The 20,045-nt window shown below is 37.8% G+C and overlaps 1 protein-coding gene across 1 annotated transcript; it reads left to right on the forward strand.

Annotated features, from left to right (window-relative positions):
• Positions 1–16,123: 16,123 nt before the first annotated feature.
• On the forward strand, positions 16,124–19,129 carry LOC121750477 (protein TIC 62, chloroplastic-like). The gene is made up of 9 exons (XM_042145012.1): positions 16,124–16,420; positions 17,006–17,118; positions 17,236–17,289; positions 17,430–17,514; positions 17,645–17,750; positions 18,195–18,281; positions 18,379–18,476; positions 18,627–18,736; positions 18,889–19,129. The coding sequence occupies exons 1-9, from the start codon at positions 16,150–16,152 to the stop codon at positions 18,952–18,954; spliced, it is 990 nt and encodes a 329-aa protein (XP_042000946.1). The 5' UTR covers positions 16,124–16,149; the 3' UTR covers positions 18,955–19,129.
• The last annotated feature ends 916 nt before the right edge of the window (positions 19,130–20,045 follow it).

Genomic DNA, 20,045 nt, shown 5'->3' on the forward strand with positions numbered 1-20,045 from the left:
TTTTCAACTTATCCATCTCCTTTTGATCACCTCCTGCGATCAACATATCATCAACATATAATAACAGAATAAGATAGGTCTTGTCAAACCTCTTGTAATAACAACAATGGTCAGCGTAGCATCTTTTATAGCCAATCTCCATCATGAATCCATCAAACTTCTTGTACCACTGCTTTGGAGCTTGCTTTAAACCATACAAGCTCTTCTTCAACTTGCATACAAGGTTTTCCATTCCTTTTACTATGAATCCTTCAGGCTGTGTCATGTACAACTCATCCTCCAAATCACCATGAAGGAATGCTGTCTTTACATCCATCTGATGTAACAATAGATTTTCTGCAACTACCATACTCAACACTAAACGAATAGTAGTTAGTTTCACAACAGGAGTGAACACATCTGTATAATCAATACCGTATCGTTGCTCAAATCCCTTGACAACCAGCCTAGCCTTGTAGCGCTTGCTACCATCAGCTTCACCTTTGATTCGATAGACCCACTTGCAATGCAATGCCTTTTTCCCTTTAGGAAGTTCCACAAGCTCCCATGTGCTATTTAGGAGAAGAGATGCAAACTCGTCATCCATGGCAATTTTCCACCTTCGTTTATCAGGGCCTTCTCCTGCCTCTGCATAACACTCGGGCTCACCACCATCAGTAAGTAACAAATAGAAATTAGAGGGCGAGTACCTATCAGGTGCACGTCGCTCTCTAGTCGATTTAGGCAGCGGAATAGTCAGTGGTGGAGTGCTTGGTTCTTCTTCAAGCACCTCTTCAGCATTCTAACTCTCCTTGCTCCCACTCGAGTTTGAGATGTCTAGCTCGACCACTTGTGGCTCAGAACTGCTGGGACTTGACGCCTCCAATCTATCCTTGTACAATACATGTTCATTGAAGATGACATCTCTACTGCGAATAACCTTACGGTTCTGCTCATCCCAGAGTCTATAACCGAACTCATCGCCTCCATAACCAATGAACGTACACTTAATAGATTTAGCATCCAACTTACTTCTCTCAACGGAACTAACATGAGCATAAGCAACACAACCAAAGATGCGTAGGAAAGATAGATTTACCTCTTTTCCTGTCCAAACCTCCTCGGGTATCCGAAACTCCAAGGGAACGGATGGACCTCTATTAATTAGGAATGCAGCTGTGTTGACTGCATCTGCCCAAAAACTCTTTGGCAATCCACTTTTCAACCTCATGCATCTTGCTCGCTCATTCAACGTTCTGTTCATGCGCTCTGCGATTCCATTCTGCTATGGAGTTCCTTTCACAGTTTTCTCCATGCGGATTCCATTCTCGGCGCAGAATTCCTTGAACTTTGCAAGTTCATATTCTCCTCCATTATCGGATCTTAGACACTTCACCTTCATCCCGGTTTCAGTTTCAACAAGGGCTTTCCATTTCCTGAAAGCGTCAAACGCATCGGATTTACTCTTCAGAAAATAAACCCATAGCTTTCGAGTAGAGTCGTCGATGAAAGTCATATAATATTCAGAGCCTCCTAGGGACTTCACAGGTGCTGGTCCCCATAGATCAGTGTGGACCATCTCCAACTTCTGTGTCTTCAATTTTCTGCCTCCTCTTGAGAAACTCACCCTTTTCTGTTTCCCAAACACGCAATCCTCGCACAGGCCAACTTCAACAGTTTTCAAGCCAGGCAGTAAACCTCTTGAGCACATTATCTTCATCCCTTTCTCGCTCATGTGGCCAAGACGACAGTGCCACAAATCTGCATTATTTGCCTCACTTGCAATATCAATGCAATCTTTGGAGTTAGTTGTGGTATACAACGTACCCTCCTTCTTACCTCGAGCTACTATCATAGCTCCCTTGGTAATTGATAAGGCTAATTTCATGCATCGGTCTAGGGGTTCATTTCATGAAATTATTGGGCCTAACGCATTGAATTAAGTCAGGTATGTGAAGTTTTTCGCCAGATCCAGGAAAAGAAGAGGACGCTTGCATGGTCCTAGGAAACTGGCGAAAGGGTGAACAATTGGAACAAAATTGCTAGACGGAGGAAGCCTCGGAGTTGAAGGGTAGAATAGGGATTTCTACGAAAACTCTAGAAGGCTATGTCCGCATCTATAAAAGGGAGAAGCATGCAGGTTGGAGGGACCTTCTCGGGTGGAGGCCTCACTAACAGCCCATTGCTCGATTCACCTTTCCACACACTTGACTCCAAATTCGGGAGAGATTCCAGTTAGCACTTGGCCGGGGTTCACGTTTTAGCTTTCCGAGAGTGGTTCGAGGGTTGTAACACCGTCCTAGTTCAAGGGCGAAGAAACAATTTACATTTCCGTTGCTATTTACACTGATTCCGCTGAGCTTCGCTGTTCGAAGCTCGGTTTTCTTTTGTTAACCAATATTTCCTGTTTTATTCCGGATTTTTACTTTCGCTTATGTCTATTGTGTTCATTTCTGGTTTGCTGGTTGAGTTCGCTTGATGTCGAGTTGGATTGTCGGAGTTGTTTATTTTTTTTGCAGTTGGTTTCTGATTATTTGCTGATATTTTTCATTTGGATCTGAAGAATGGTTCTGTTTTTGGATGAATCGGAGGTTGGGTTTTGCTGGAGTTTGTGATTTGTTTGCAGATTGTTCTAGATTGATTGAATTTGGCGGTGATCGGAGCAGATCTGTTAGAATCGGAGTTATGGAGTTGATTTGGTTGATTGTTGAGTTTGGATTGCTTGGATCCGGAGTGGATTAAGCGTCCGACGTGATTCTGAGCAGGAGTGTTTAAATTTCATGCCTAGCTTAAGTGTTTTCATTTCATTCCGCCTAGTTTACGTAGATCTGGTTTATTTACGATTCGTAGCAAGTTTCCGGCATCCAAATTTCTATATTCTGTTCGAATCTGGAAGTATGCTCTGTTTTCTGCATTTGCGTTTCTGAATCTGTTAGGAACTTTGCATGCGAAGCTAGCTGGAGCTGATCTGTGATCTGCAGCTTTTTACCGTACTTGCTATATTTGGAATCATGTTCCCCGCTGTTTTATTCTTTCTGCCTAGTCTCAATCAGTTAGTTATTTACTCAGTCAAGGAAGTGATTGTGTCTTTCGGATTTGATGTCTGATTCCAGTAAGTTTTCTGTGTCCTAGGTCTAGCGTTTACATTTCTTGCCTAGATCTAGTGGTAGTTAAAATCTCAACCCCTTTGCGTGGCAGCAGCCGTTTGTTTCCATAGTCTCTTAGCACTACCCTGCGAATCCATCTCTGTGGGATCGACCCCACTTCCCTATACTAATTCATAGTATTCGGGTTGAGGGATTTATTTTTGAAGGGGAGTCGAGTGTGTCCAACGACAAAAACACTGTAGTTCTCTTGAGTTCCTGGACCCAGTGATCCAGTGGATTTAAGGAGCGTTGTGTCTGGACCGAGCCTTGCATTAATTCTCATATGTGCACACTTGCTTACTCCTGAGTCTAGTCATTCGACATTAGAGTCGAGAGGCAGGCTCAACCAACTTCAGTAATCTTCCAATTGTTGCAGCCAAACGTCACGGTGTACCCTTCTGCATCAAGCTGCCCAATCGAAATCAAACTTCTCTGCAATCCAGGAATGTGTCTGGCTCCATTCAGTTTTATTACGGATCCATTGGACGTCACTACCTTCACGTTTCCCTTTCCCACGATATCTAAGGGCTCGTCATCAGCCAGATGTATCTTCCCAAAATCGCCAGAAACGTAGTCTTCCATTATCTCCACATTGCTGCAGGAGTGAAACGACGCCCCAGAATCCAATACCCACGATTCCATCGGACTACTGACGCTCAAGACCAACGCCTCGCCATCGTCATCAGACATGGTAGCGTTTGCTGTCTTCTTGTCCTTCTGATCCTTATTCTTATACTTCTTCGGTGCCTCACATTGATTTCTAAAATGCCCAAACTCATCACAATTCTAGCATTTAACTTTATCCAAATCCTTCTTGGATTGACTCCTTCCTCTGGAATTTGATCTTCCACGATTTTGCTTTCCCTTCGATCTGCCTCTCTGTTCTGTATTCAGTGCTGATCCCGAAGTAGAAGATCCTGATTCTCTCCGGCGAACTTCCTCACCAATCATCAGATCTCTTACTCTGTCAACTGTTAGTTTTGTCTATGCAGCAGTAACTGCTGTCACCGTGCCAGCCCAACTCTCAGGCAGAGACGATAGCAAAATCAGGGCACGAATTTCATCATCGAATTTTATATTAACCGAGTTCAGTTGCGAAGTAATCATGTTGAACTCGTTGAGATGTTGTTGCACCAGCTTTCCCTCTTGCATTCTAAAATTAAACAATCGTCTAATCAGATGTACCTTGTTTGCCGTTGATGGTTTCTGATACATGTCCTCCAAGATCTTTATCATCTCCTTTGTCGACTTTGCTGCAGTCGTGTGATAAGCCACATCCTTGGACAACGATAGCCTAATCGCGCTCATCGCTTTTCTGTCCAGCAGCTCCCACTCCTCATGTTCCATCTTTTCGGGTTTGGTTTTTAAAGGCTTCCAGAGATCTTTACCGTACAGGTAATCCTCAATCTGCATCTTCCAAAATCCGAAATCAGATCCATCGAACTTCTCTACAGTAATTTTCTCGTCGATCCCCATCGTGATTTCTGCCTCTTAAACTCTAGGCTCTTGATACCAGTTGTTGGGAAATAAACACAGGCAATCACGAATATGAAAGAGAATGAACACAAGAAGTTGTTTACCCAGTTCGATACAATGTGTATCTACGTCTGGGAGCGATGCCAAGCCAGGGATTTCACTATATAATTTCAGGATGATTTAACAATGAGGGAGCACCTCTATTTATAAGTAACTAGAGAGCCCTAATTCTAGTCAAACTAGAAAACATATTCCATAAAGAAATATCTTTTAAGGAATAAATCTATCACAAGGAAATATACTTCAAGGAAACAAATCCTAAACATGGTAGGAGATATTTTAGGCTCCATAATTAACAGAAAACGTATATGCTACTCCACTTGCTGAAGCGTTTGTAGTACTCTTTACACGATTATACTCTCATTTTGTTAAGCATGGAAGTCAGCCCATGAATTTTGTACTGCAGTCACAACTCAATTGGAGTCTGTTTCAAATATTGAGTTTAGTTCATACCTCCTTCATTTAGCCAATTATATGTTATTTCAATTGTTGATATATTTTAATTGAAACATAATAAAATTAATTAGATAAAAATAATTAAAAAAAATTAGGAATACATTGTATTTATAGAAATAACTTAAGAAAAAAAAATCAGATACCGCCGCCGTGGCGGTCGGTGGTGCACAATAGGTCGTCGCGGCTGCACACCTAAGACCGTTGCCACAGCCCCGTCCTTGCCGCCTTCCCGACGCTCTCTCCCCCGCCGCGGCGTCATTATTGTGGACACTCTTAAAAGTGTCAATTGAGTCGGTCCGCTCCAGTCACACATAAAAGGACAAAATAGCAAAAATAAAAATAATTCTAAAATCAATTACTCCAAACCCCCCTCTCCCCATCCCATTGTTTGGTGTCACCTTGTGACCCATTGATGCACTATTTATTAGCACTAAAAATACCTGCAAGCATACAGGGTAGATCTAGTATAGCTAAAGGTCAGTACCGGATATCGAACACAGGGAATAAGATTGCAACTGACTACCATATACTAAGCGTCATATATTATCTAGAGACACGTGATTTTTGAGTTGATTAATTAAACTAGACTGAAAGAAATAAACAAAAAAAAAAGGAAAACATAAAAAGAAATAATACAAAGCAGGCTTAAGAATGTAGAATTTTAGGATCCAAAAACACAATCGACTTCCTTGAATTACGGTCTCCAGAGCTATTAAGTCGATCACAATTATAGATTAAACCCCCTCCCGGGGTGAGAAACCTGTAGATTAGGTGATAGGATTGAAGTCCCCTTCTAACCCTTAAACCCCTAACTCCTAAAAGCATATAAGATCAAAGACCTCACTCAAAACCTCAACTCTCCCGAGTTCTATTGAATTAATGTGTGAATTATCCCTTTTTCCAAGTCAATTATTTCATCTCCCGAGTACTCTAATCAACTCTAACATGTATTCAAGAGGTAGCTAATCAATTGAACATAGAAAGCACCAGATAAATCAAATAACTGCAAGAGCTAACAAGGAAAATCAATTGAATATCTATACCAAAAATTCTACAAAAGATGTTCTACTCATAGACAAGTAAAAACTACAATTAAAGTACGAGACATGAAAGAAATTGATAAAACCCAAGGTTGAATCTTCAATCTTCAGTCTTCTCTTGCCTGGATCTGCAGAGCTCCGCTCCAATGGAAGATGGATGAATTATGTGTGTATTATGGAATGGAAAGAGGTGTAGAGATGGAGAAGGATTGGAGGCTCTGAGATGAAGATTATAATTTAGGTTATGGGTATTTATAAGCTAGAAAAAGATTTAGAATGGTAAAAAGTATCCTCCAATTAATTGAAAATATAATATTTTCGAATCTGCAATTAAAAGGAGGGATTTGGGCAATAATTTGTTCATTCCTTGAATTTTCGCCTAATTTCCGCCAGCTTTGACTGCACTGCGCAATATTCGTAGAATTGTCATAACTTTCTCCACAGAAATCCGATTGAGACATGCAAGATATCCACGCGAAGCTCTTTCGAAGACGAAGAGAATAGCATGTAGTAAGCACTGACTGGACTTCAAAATCGCTGGCAGAATGGGCTCGAACAGAGGCTGCTGCACTTTGGCCTTTTTCACCTTTTCTATCTTTTTCTATCATTTATCAACAAACACGTCAAAAATACCAAATGTATAACATATGCAATTTAAGAACATAATTTGCATGATTGACATTTAAAAAAATCAAATCTAGTCCTTAAAAACATGCAAAATCCGTGTTTGTCAACTCCCCCAAACTTAATTATTTGTTTGTCCTCAAACAAAACAAGAGAAAAACTAATAATGAAACACAGATGCTAAGAACTAGACTTCATAGTTGCCTCAAAAATTGTAACAAGAAATAAAGAGTTTGACAATAATACAAATCAAATCAAGCAAAGCTTATTAGTGCATTTTCATTACTAGCTCGTTGATCAACTTGAAGTACATGCGCTAACAAGTGTTTAGAAGTGTGTTTATCACTCACTCACAAAGTGTATATTGGAAAAAGTGTATGCTCTCAGATCATGCAACATGCAAAGTTTACCATAGGCTTGCTCGATGTCTAATCCCTCCTCTACTTTATGTGATTAAAATAAAAAATCCGAAAGGTCTTTATTTTCGGTTATAATGTAGGCTCTTTGGTAAGGTGAGGAAATAAGGCTAAAAAGTGACTAAACCCAAACATAGCAAAAGTGATCAATTTCTACTACATCAAACTTAGCACCCACCAACAAATCAAATCGCAGTAAATTCTAGACTTTGTCTAAATTTCTTCTCACTTCCCAAATTCCTTTGTTTTTTTTTCTTTTCATTTTTTTTTCTTTTGTACATTTTTTTTTCTTTTATGCACAATCAAATATCTCATTCAAACCACAGGTGTCTATGCACTTTTCACAAGTAAGCACACTACTTTTCTTTCTACCTTATCTCTCCAACTCTTTACACAAAATATATACTAAATTTCACCAAAGAGCGTATGGATATTCCCCTTTATTTAGCTTCCAAAGAAAAAGGCTTTAAAGACTCAAAGTGACTAGCTAGGGAAAAATATTTTGAATAAGGTCATAAATTTGGATATATAAAGTAGCTAAGAAGGATGACCTAACGTCCTCTTTTATCATTTAAACACTATATAGACTTAGGCAGACCAGGAGCAAGTTCTAAAAACAAATACATGAATGCAGATAAATCACACAAGAAAGAAAATATAGCTCAAGTCTCACAAGGTATAAGCATGATTCAAGGTAAACAAGCAATTCTTAATTATACACCTTTTTACAAAACTCTCAAATCAATGTATCAAGTCAACTCAACCAACACATAAACAAAATTTTTATCATAGGCAACTCGGTCTGATGTCCTTAAACATGAGTATTTCTAAGTTTTCTATGTTATGTTCATGACAAGATTCACCTCGGGTTTATTAAATAAAATAAACAAAAACAACTAAACGCACGGTCCACCACTTCATCCCCCAAACTTATTCAAAACTACGTTAAGAATAAGTTTGAAAAGTCGGTGGAGATGTGAGTAAACTAAGAAAACAAATCAAACTAAATAAAAAAGATACCAATGTTGGGTTGCCTCCCAACAAGCGCTTGGTTAACGTCTTTAGCTTGACGCTCTTTGAGGCTCATAAAATATCCCCCATTCTCGGGATTTTCTTTGGGATGCCTTATGTACCCACGCTCTACGAAGTATATCAAATGTTGTACCAGATAATTGCATCTTCCATAGGAGCGCAGAGTAATCCATTCGTGCGCCTTGCAAAACAAATAAAATAAAAACAATTAAAACAAAACTATACAAAATATTACACTCCAAATTAGTATTATCAACCGTTCTACAATATCAGCTTAAAGCAATAATATTCCCTGGCAACGGCGCCAAAAACTTGATGCACTATTTATTAGCACTAAAAATACCTGCAAGCATACAGGGTAGATCTAGTATAGCTAAAGGTCAGTACCGGATATCGAACACAGGGAATAAGATTGCAACTGACTACCATATACTAAGCGTCATATACTATCTAGAGACACGTGATTTTTGAGTTGATTAATTAAACTAGACTGAAAGAAATAAACAAAAAAAAGGAAAACATAAAAAGAAATAATACAAAGCAGGCTTAAGAATGTAGAATTTTAGGATCCAAAAACACAATTGACTTCCTTGAATTACGGTCTCCAGAGCTATTAAGTCGATCACAATTATAGATTAAACCCCCTCCCGGGGTGAGAAACCTGTAGATTAGGTGATAGGATTGAAGTCCCCTTCTAACCCTTAAACCCTTGGTTAAAGAAATAAACAAAAAAAAAGGAAAACATAAAAAGAAATAATACAAAGCAGGCTTAAGAATGTAGAATTTTAGGATCCAAAAACACAATCGACTTCCTTGAATTACGGTCTCCAGAGCTATTAAGTCGATCACAATTATAGATTAAACCCCCTCCCGGGGTGAGAAACCTGTAGATTAGGTGATAGGATTGAAGTCCCCTTCTAACCCTTAAACCCCTAACTCCTAAAAGCATATAAGATCAAAGACCTCACTCAAAACCTCAACTCTCCCGAGTTCTATTGAATTAATGTGTGAATTATCCCTTTTTCCAAGTCAATTATTTCATCTCCCGAGTACTCTAATCAACTCTAACATGTATTCAAGAGGTAGCTAATCAATTGAACATAGAAAGCACCAGATAAATCAAATAACTGCAAGAGCTAACAAGGAAAATCAATTGAATATCTATACCAAAAATTCTACAAAAGATGTTCTACTCATAGACAAGTAAAAACTACAATTAAAGTACGAGACATGAAAGAAATTGATAAAACCCAAGGTTGAATCTTCAATCTTCAGTCTTCTCTTGCCTAGATCTGCAGAGCTCCACTCCAATGGAAGATGGATGAATTATGTGTGTATTATGGAATGGAAAGAGGTGTAGAGATGAAGAAGGATTAGAGGCTCTGAGATTAAGATTATAATTTAGGTTATGGGTATTTATAAGCTAGAAAAAGATTTAGAATGGTAAAAAGTATCCTCCAATTAATTGAAAATATAATATTTTCGAATCTGCAATTAAAAGGAGGGATTTGGGCAATAATTTGTTCATTCCTTGAATTTTCGCCTAATTTCCGCCAGCTTTGACTGCACTGCGCAATATTCGTAGAATTGTCATAACTTTCTCCACAGAAATCCGATTGAGACATGCAAGATATCCACGCGAAGCTCTTTCGAAGACGAAGAGAATAGCATGTAGTAAGCACTGACTGGACTTCAAAATCGCTGGCAGAATGGGCTCGAACAGAGGCTGCTGCACTTTGGCCTTTTTCACCTTTTCTATCTTTTTCTATCATTTATCAACAAACACGTCAAAAATACCAAATGTATAACATATGCAATTTAAGAACATAATTTGCATGATTGACATTTAAAAAAAGTCAAATCTAGTCCTTAAAAACATGCAAAATCCGTGTTTGTCAACTCCCCCAAACTTAATTATTTGTTTGTCCTCAAACAAAACAAGAGAAAAACTAATAATGAAACACAGATGCTAAGAACTAGACTTCATAGTTGCCTCAAAAATTGTAACAAGAAATAAAGAGTTTGACAATAATACAAATCAAATCAAGCAAAGCTTATTAGTGCATTTTCATTACTAGCTCGTTGATCAACTTGAAGTACATGCGCTAACAAGTGTTTAGAAGTGTGTTTATCACTCACTCACAAGGTGTATATTGGAAAAAGTGTATGCTCTCAGATCATGCAACATGCAAAGTTTACCATAGGCTTGCTCGATGTCTAATCCCTCCTCTACTTTATGTGATTAAAATAAAAAATCCGAAAGGTCTTTATTTTCGGTTATAATGTAGGCTCTTTGGTAAGGTGAGGAAATAAGGCTAAAAAGTGACTAAACCCAAACATAGCAAAAGTGATCAATTTCTACTACATCAAACTTAGCACCCACCAACAAATCAAATCGCAGTAAATTCTAGACTTTGTCTAAATTTCTTCTCACTTCCCAAATTCCTTTGTTTTTTTTTCTTTTCATTTTTTTTTCTTTTGTGCATTTTTTTTTCTTTTATGCACAACCAAATATCTCATTCAAACCACAGGTGTCTATGCACTTTTCACAAGTAAGCACACTACTTTTCTTTCTACCTTATCTCTCCAACTCTTTACACAAAATATATACTAAATTTCACCAAAGAGCGTATGGATATTCCCCTTTATTTAGCTTCCAAAGAAAAAGGCTTTAAAGACTCAAAGTGACTAGCTAGGGAAAAATATTTTGAATAAGGTCATAAATTTGGATATATAAAGTAGCTAAGAAGGATGGCCTAACGTCCTCTTTTATCATTTAAACACTATATAGACTTAGGCAGACCAGGAGCAAGTTCTAAAAACAAATACATGAATGCAGATAAATCACACAAGAAAGAAAATATAGCTCAAGTCTCACAAGGTATAAGCATGATTCAAGGTAAACAAGCAATTCTTAATTATACACCTTTTACAAAACTCTCAAATCAATGTATCAAGTCAACTCAACCAACACATAAACAAAATTTTTATCATAGGCAACTCGGTCTGATGTCCTTAAACATGAGTATTTCTAAGTTTTCTATGTTATGTTCATGACAAGATTCACCTCGGGTTTATTAAATAAAATAAACAAAAACAACTAAACGCACGGTCCACCACTTCATCCCCCAAACTTATTCAAAACTACGTTAAGAATAAGTTTGAAAAGTCGGTGGAGATGTGAGTAAACTAAGAAAACAAATCAAACTAAATAAAAAAGATACCAATGTTGGGTTGCCTCCCAACAAGCGCTTGGTTAACGTCTTTAGCTTGACGCTCTTTGAGGCTCATAAAATATCCCCCATTCTCGGGATTTTCTTTGGGATGCCTTATGTACCCACGCTCTACGAAGTATATCAAATGTTGTACCAGATAATTGCATCTTCCATAGGAGCGCAGAGTAATCCATTCGTGCGCCTTGCAAAACAAATAAAATAAAAACAATTAAAACAAAACTATACAAAATATTACACTCCAAATTAGTATTATCAACCGTTCTACAATATCAGCTTAAAGCAATAATATTCCCTGGCAACGGCGCCAAAAACTTGATGCACTATTTATTAGCACTAAAAATACCTGCAAGCATACATGGTAGATCTAGTATAGCTAAAGGTCAGTACCGGATATCGAACACAGGGAATAAGATTGCAACTGACTACCATATACTAAGCGTCATATACTATCTAGAGACACGTGATTTTTGAGTTGATTAATTAAACTAGACTGAAAGAAATAAACAAAAAAAAAAGGAAAACATAAAAAGAAATAATACAAAGCAGGCTTAAGAATGTAGAATTTTAGGATCCAAAAACACAATCGACTTCCTTGAATTACGGTCTCCAGAGCTATTAAGTCGATCACAATTATAGATTAAACCCCCTCCCGGGGTGAGAAACCTGTAGATTAGGTGATAGGATTGAAGTCCCCTTCTAACCCTTAAACCCCTAACTCCTAAAAGCATATAAGATCAAAGACCTCACTCAAAACCTCAACTCTCCCGAGTTCTATTGAATTAATGTGTGAATTATCCCTTTTTCCAATTCAATTATTTCATCTCCCGAGTACTCTAATCAACTCTAACATGTATTCAAGAGGTAGCTAATCAATTGAACATAGAAAGCACCAGATAAATCAAATAACTGCAAGAGCTAACAAGGAAAATCAATTGAATATCTATACCAAAAATTCTACAAAAGATGTTCTACTCATAGACAAGTAAAAACTACAATTAAAGTACGAGACATGAAAGAAATTGATAAAACCCAAGGTTGAATCTTCAATCTTCAGTCTTCTCTTGCCTAGATCTGCAGAGCTCCACTCCAATGGAAGATGGATGAATTATGTGTGTATTATGGAATGGAAAGAGGTGTAGAGATGGAGAAGGATTAGAGACTCTGAGATTAAGATTATAATTTAGGTTATGGGTATTTATAAGCTAGAAAAAGATTTAGAATGGTAAAAAGTATCCTCCAATTAATTGAAAATATAATATTTTCGAATCTGCAATTAAAAGGAGGGATTTGGGCAATAATTTGTTCAATCCTTGAATTTTCGCCTAATTTCCGCCAGCTTTGACTGCACTGCGCAATGTTCGTAGAATTGTCATAACTTTCTCCACAGAAATCCGATTGAGACATGCAAAATATCCACACGAAGCTCTTTTGAAGACGAAGAGAATAGAATGTAGTAAGCACTGACTGGACTTCAAAATCGCTGGCAGAATGGGCTCGAACAGAGGCTGCTGCACTTTGGCCTTTTTTCACCTTTTCTATCTTTTTCTATCATTTATCAACAAACACGTCAAAAATACCAAATGTATAACATATGCAATTTAAGAACATAATTTGCATGATTGACATTTAAAACAAGTCAAATCTAGTCCTTAAAAACATGCAAAATCCGTGTTTGTCACCCATAGAAAAAGTGGGGGTCAAGTCCAAATGTCTTCCTTTTTTTTAGTAAGTTGAACATTAAAATGCTTTATTACTTTTATTTATTTAGGCATTATCTTACAAAAGTTTTTGAAATATCACATGCATCATTGTAAGTCTGTAAGTGTCTATCACATGTTTTGGTAAAAATATGATTTCCGGCATGCATTATCCTGCAAAAATTATTGATATGCCACATGCTTTACTCCAAGTGTGTCTCACATGCTTTGGTTTAGTGTCACAGGTAAATATATTTAGTTTATAAATAGCTTGTGGATTTTTTTTGAAGATAACACGAACTACACATTCCACCTCCAAAACAATGTCTTCCAGTGAAAACTTATCACTTTCATCGAATTCAAGTTCTGATGATTCAAATAACATAACACTCAACCAATGGGAGGAACGAGTTTCTCAACAAAATCATCAAATCTATACAATTGTTGAGAACATGTTATCCATCAATCTCAATTTAACTGTTGGGGCTCAAGCTTCACCAGTCAGAAAAAGGTATTGTGAAAGGCAACACGAGATTGGTGCCGAGCGTTTGATCAATGGCTACTTTGGTCCCAACCCGACATAAGGACCAGAGGTCTTCTGACGCCAATTTCGCATGCACAAATCCGTATTCCTTCGGATAGTAGAAGTTGTTACTGCTAATGATGAGTATTTTCAAGAGAGACGCGATGCTACAGGGAGACAAAGCTTGTCATCGTTACAGGAATGTACATGAGCAATGCGGGCGTTGGCTTATGGGACATCATCCGATGTCGTTGATGAATATTAGCAGATGAGTTCAACGGTGACGAGAGATTCTGTAATACATTTTGTCGAAAGTGTTATTTTATGTTTTGGTGCCACGTATCTTATACGACCTACTAAACAAGATCTGACTAGACTTCTATATGTAGCAAATCAACGTGGTTTTCAAGGCATGATTGGGAGAATAGGCTGCATGCATTGGGAATGGAAGAATTGTCCTAACGCATGGGTTGGACAATATACAGGGAGAAGTGGAAAACCAACGATCATTTTGGAAGTTGTTGCATCATACGACTTACATGCAATCTTTGGAACTCCACGTTCGTGCAATGATAGTAATGTACTCCATAGGTCTCCTATTTCTGATGATGACTTAAAAGGTCGAACACTATATTTTAATTACATAGTAAATGGTCATCAATGTAATATGGCACATTATCTTCCTGATGTCATATACCATGCATGGGCTACATTTGTCAAATCAATCACTTTTCCACAAACTCAAAATCATAAGTTGTTTGCTCAATTATAAGAGTCTATCATAAAAGATGTAGAGCGAGCATTTGGAGTCCTACAAGCGCGTTTCGCATTTTTGCGAAGGCCATGCCTTGCCTGGGACAAGATGTTGATGGGAAAAATTATGATTGATTGTATCATCATGCATAATATGATAGTAGAAGATGAACGTGATACATATCAAAATTATTATGATCATACTGAGTTTTTTGAAGATACACCTACAAGAGCACAAGAAGGAAATGTTGAAGCTTTTCGCTACTGTACTCAACGGATCGGGAGTTTGTTTTCTTATATAACAAATCGAGATCAACTCCGTAATAGAGAAGCTCATATTGCTATTCGAGATGATTTGATTGAGCACATTTGAGAAAAAATTAGCAAATAGTTGAATGTGTAATGTTTATCTTTTTTAGTTATCTTTCTTTATTTTCACTTCAGTCTGTAGTTTGGTTTATTTACTTTCTATTATTGTACCGTATTTCTTTTATTTGTGTATTTTTATTATGTTGTACTTCAATTATATATGAATGTGTAATAATTTTTATAATAAATTTAAATTATAAAATAATTTATACAATTTTTATATGAGTTTTTAAATATATTTGAATAAACTTATAGTGAAATTTATATTGATTAAAAGTATATGAAAAAGAAAATATGTATTGGGGTTGAGTTGGGGTCATTGATGGAAGTAAAAGTTTTAATAATTTGGGGCATTGGGGGTTGTTCTATATATGTGGATGAAAGAGAAATTAGTATTTTATTAAAAAATTGATTGAGTTGGGTTGGGTGAGTGTCCCTGACGAGGACAGTCTTAGAGTGTCCACAATAGAGGCTAAACAGCCACAAAAGCACTTCCGCTCGGTCAGTACAGCCCCAAAAACTTGTCCATCCCAATAACAGCCACGCCACATCCACAAATCACGTTATTTTATCAGTTGTTGGTTTATTTTAATTGGACTAGAATAAAATTAATTGGACAAAAATAATTAGAGATTGGAATGGAATGAAAAAAATGAATTAGAAATAGGCATATATAGATAACAATTAAAGAAATTTAAAAAATAAAAAAGGGAAAATGACCGCTGTAGCGGTTCCGCGGCTCGCAATAGACCTCCGCAGAACCTCCATCCCGTCCGCCACACGCCACATGGCTCAGCCGGATACTTGGGTATCCGGCACCCTTTTGTAGCGACTTGTCCATTGTGGACACTCTTAATACTACTAATATTTCATCCTTTTGTATTATATCATTCTAAATTACTTCTTTCGTTCCATAATAGTTGAGTTATTTTGGTACATTCTATAGTAGTGGAGTCATTTTTTTTTTATTAAAAGTTAATATATTTATTCTCACTTACTTTTTACTCTCTCACTTTATTCTCTCTTCATCTTTCTACTTTTTTATATCACACTTTAGTTTTCCTTTATTAACTCATTTAATACAATTTTTTTTAAATCACGTGTAAAAAAAATACCTCAAACTAGTTATATTTAGTTGTGGATGTTATGAGATTAATAGTTTTGATTTGGCAGAGTGGTTAAATTAGCCGAAATATGAGTATTAAATTTACACATGGTCTTCTTTGAAAGAAAAAATAAATTGTAATTACAAAAATAATTTTGATAAAAAAAAATAAAATTAAGCGCATGATTGGCGGTTGATAACTAAACTCTTCCATCACAAACACAAACTGAGCAATTCATGGCGCCCAACAGCCTCACACTCTCTCCCTCCATTGATCTCCCACTTCCAGTAAAACCTCCCACACAAACCTCTCCCTCCCTCCCTTTTTTTCCTTTCCGGACTCTCAATTCTCCGTATTCTCCTCGCAACTTGAAGAGAAAGCCAACACTAGCAGCTTCCGTGCCCCGCTCAAACGCTTTTACCGAACAAGTTATTCAATCCGACACAAACCAAACTAGCCTTTCCTCCTCCAAGCTTGTCCTCGTTGTTGGAGGCACCGGTGGCGTGGGTGAGTCATTCGCCTCTTCTTCCAATTTTTCGATTTTCACTTTTCACTCGGTGTTTCTATATGATGATGATTTCGGGGGAAACAAAAATCATTGCAATTTTGGTTATGAATCGAAAGCTAGGGTTATTGTTCTTATACAGTTTTTGATTTTTCACCTCTTATGTGGAGTGACATTTCAAATGAATATCTACATATTAAGATGATCAATTCAGTTGCCAGGGGTGTGAATTTGAGCACGGATCAAACAAGCCTTTATTCCGAAGTGATGGCTCACGAAATCAATTGATGGAATTTTGGTTTTGCTGCCTTGATGATTAATTTTGTTAAGGATAAAGGTTTTTGGAGTCGATAAGTGTTTGTTAGAGTAGGAATTTCCTTGGCCTCCAATCCTTGCTTTTTCATTGCCTCGTTTCACCAGTTTCTTCTACCTGTTGAATGGTTGGATAATGTAAAATGAGCCAGTATGTGAAATGATCTTTTACAGTCTAGTTAGGGCCATAAATGATATACTTCTAGCCATGCATTAACCTCTTTTTAAACAGAAAACTTCTTATTAAACCTCTAAACTACAGTATTGCAATTTAGGGCAATTGGTTGTAGCATCACTGCTCGATCGGAATATTAGAGCACGGCTTTTACTCCGGAATCCGGAGAAGGCCATCACTCTCTTTGGTGAGCAAGATGAGGAAAAACTGCAGGTTATCTAGTTTAACTATGGACCAAGTTTTCCTGCTATAGTTTGACATCTGAAAAACTAACTAGCATTTTCGAAATTCTGTTCTTATTCTTAAAGTATCTTTCTATAAACTTGGTAGGTGCGGAAAGGTGACACGCGGAACCCAGAGGATTTGGATCCTTCGATATTTGAGGTATGATGGTTTCCGTCAAGTTTAGCTCTTGGTCTGTTGTTTCACATATGAAAATTTTCATCCATTTTAGCTCTAGGAGTATGTGAAATGATCTTTTAAAATCTGGTCAGGGCCATAAATGATATAAGTTCATGTTGCAGGGTGTTACACATGTTATATGCTGCACTGGAACAACAGCCTTTCCATCTAAGAGATGGGATGGAGACAACACACCTGAAAGAACAGGTTAGAATATTCCTTCCCCAATCATAAGCTTGGTGTTCGTCTGTATTCAGTATTTCGTTATTCTCTACCATCATCCTATGATATATCGGTCCCCAGTGCCTTATGTACCATTTATGTCATTCCTTCTCAGACTGGGAGGGCGTGAGAAATCTTGTGTCAGCATTGCCCTCATCATTGAAAAGAATCATTCTTGTTTCTTCAGTTGGAGTCACCAAGTTCAATGAACTTCCATGGAGGTATGCTTTCCATATTGTGATATATTCAATGACAATGTTTAGTGAGAGCACGTCACTCTGAGGTAAAAATGGTTGTTTTGTATAGGGTGAAAGGGGCATGCTCTCTTAAAATAAGTTTGAAATGATACTTTGCATTCTCATATTTGAAGTGCTCAGATTTACATTGACTACTGAGTTTCTCTTACTGGCTTAGAAGCTGAAAAAATATTGCATGTGCGGAGCTGTGTTTTTTTTTTTGCTTAATTTTGCTGAGTTACAGCCCCACTAAGTTCTTAATGAAGATTCACAAACTCTTTACACACACTTGCTTGCATAGCAATATCTTCCTTTATATATGCCAATTGCCAGAATAGATTTCAATAAACGATGTCGGGTTTTTTCACTCAAATGAATTTATGGAAGAAAGCAAACTTTTTCTTAACTCCATCTTTCTTCTATGCCCAGCATCATGAACCTTTTTGGTGTTCTAAAATACAAGAAAATGGGGGAGGACTTTGTTCGTAATTCTGGCTGTCCATATTCTATAATCAGGTTCGATATAGTTTCTAATTGGATGTTATTTTTTCTTTTTTAACTTTTCTGTTATCAAAACTTATTTTCGCATTTCTCTCTCACTCTCTTTGTGCAGACCAGGTAGGTTAACAGATGGACCCTACACATCTTATGACCTGAATACTTTACTCCAGGCCACTGCTGGGGAACGCCGAGCAGTTGTTATTGGCCAAGGTGCTGAGTGTTTTCACGTTGATGGCTACTCTTTTGCATTCATTTCTGTTCAATCGCACCTAGAGTCAAGTTTGTCAAACAATGGTGATCTATTCACCCGTCAATATTATGTTATCTTCACTTTGCTGATGTAGCATATGGGTTTTGCAGGGGATAAACTAGTCGGGGAGGTAAGTAGACTTGTCGTAGCAGAGGCTTGTGTGCAGGCGTTGGACATCGACTTCACTCAAGGCCAGATCTACGAAATCAACTCAGTCCAGGTTCCTTTCTTACCACCAAAACTTGTTACAATCCATGCTCATTGAATATAGAACAATGTGCTTTGTGTTTATTTCAGTAACAATCAAATTTGTTGGTATATCTGTTTGAATCCAAGTTTTGGTGTGGTTAAACTGAATGTTAATGAATGCAGGGGGAAGGACCTGGAAAGGATCCCAGAAAGTGGGAACAGCTATTCAAAGCTGCAACTTCAAACTGACCCAATGCACATAAACTTCAAAAGCCTGTATATAAAAATTACCAAAGGAAAAATGTATCATTCAGTCTCTTTTGGAGTAGCTTATACATGCAAAAAACTATTGCGATTGAAAATCATTTCAAGTCCCGATTTGTACAATATTATTTTTGGTGGTAAGAAATATAAATTAGTACTACTATAAACTTGAAATATAAATTAGTAGTAAAATTTAGTGATCCCAATAATTAAATTGAAATTTAGTACTACTATAAACTTGAATTAATTAGAGCACCCGCAACGCGTGCCGTTGCGGTGCCTTATTTCGTTCCGGAGGAACGGAACCGCGGCGGCACGCGTTGCAGCCGCCCGTTCCGTCGCCATTCCGTGCCGGTGCCGTTCCCGCGAGACGCGGCACGACACGTTCCGCCACGCGCCGAGGCGACGTGGCGGCCTCCCATTCGACGCGTGACGCCCACTCGCTGCCTCGCGAGTGGGCGTCGTCACGGTGATGCAATAATTCGATTTTTTTTTTAAAAAATTCTAATTTAATAAAAAAATTGCAACGGTATTGTTACCGTTTTTTTGGCCGTTTTTTATTTATTATTTATTTTTTTAATTTATTTACTCTATAAATACTCCTATTTCATACTCATTTCACTCACAAACACACATCTATTCATCTCAAATCCTCTCTATTTCCACCCCAATTTTCATCTCAAATCAACTCTGTTTTTCTTCTCCCAAATTTAATCAAATTAATGGATCCTTTTGAACAAATGCGTCAAATATTGGAACAATCACTTGAAGAAGATCGACGACGGGAGGCGGAAGAAGCCGCGCCGCCCCAACGACGCTCTCGTACGTACATCCATCGTAACCGGGAGGAAGCCGCCGCAAGGTTAGTACACGACTACTTCTGCGATAACCCGGTTTGGGGAGCTACGTACTTCCGTCGCCGTTTCCGCATGGGGAAACCGTTATTTCTCCACATCGCGAATACTTTGGCAGCCCGGGAAGAGTTCTTCCAGGAAGGGTTCGATGCGGTCGGCCGTCCCAGCCACACGACGCTGCAGAAATGTACTGCAGCAATCCGCCAGCTTGCGACTGGACAA

The sequence above is a fragment of the Salvia splendens genome, chromosome 10 (genome assembly GCF_004379255.2).
Source record: "Salvia splendens isolate huo1 chromosome 10, SspV2, whole genome shotgun sequence".
Taxonomy (NCBI): domain Eukaryota; kingdom Viridiplantae; phylum Streptophyta; class Magnoliopsida; order Lamiales; family Lamiaceae; genus Salvia; species Salvia splendens.

Excerpts from the sequence above, each read along its gene's own strand:
- LOC121750477 (XM_042145012.1), top strand. The coding sequence starts at position 16,150 with ATGGCGCCCAACAGCCTCACACTCTCTCCCTCCATTGATCTCCCACTT. Across the intron at positions 16,421-17,005 it reads TGGAGGCACCGGTGGCGTGG|GGCAATTGGTTGTAGCATCA; the intron begins GTGAGTCATTCG and ends ATTGCAATTTAG. Across the intron at positions 18,737-18,888 it reads ACGAAATCAACTCAGTCCAG|GGGGAAGGACCTGGAAAGGA; the intron begins GTTCCTTTCTTA and ends TAATGAATGCAG.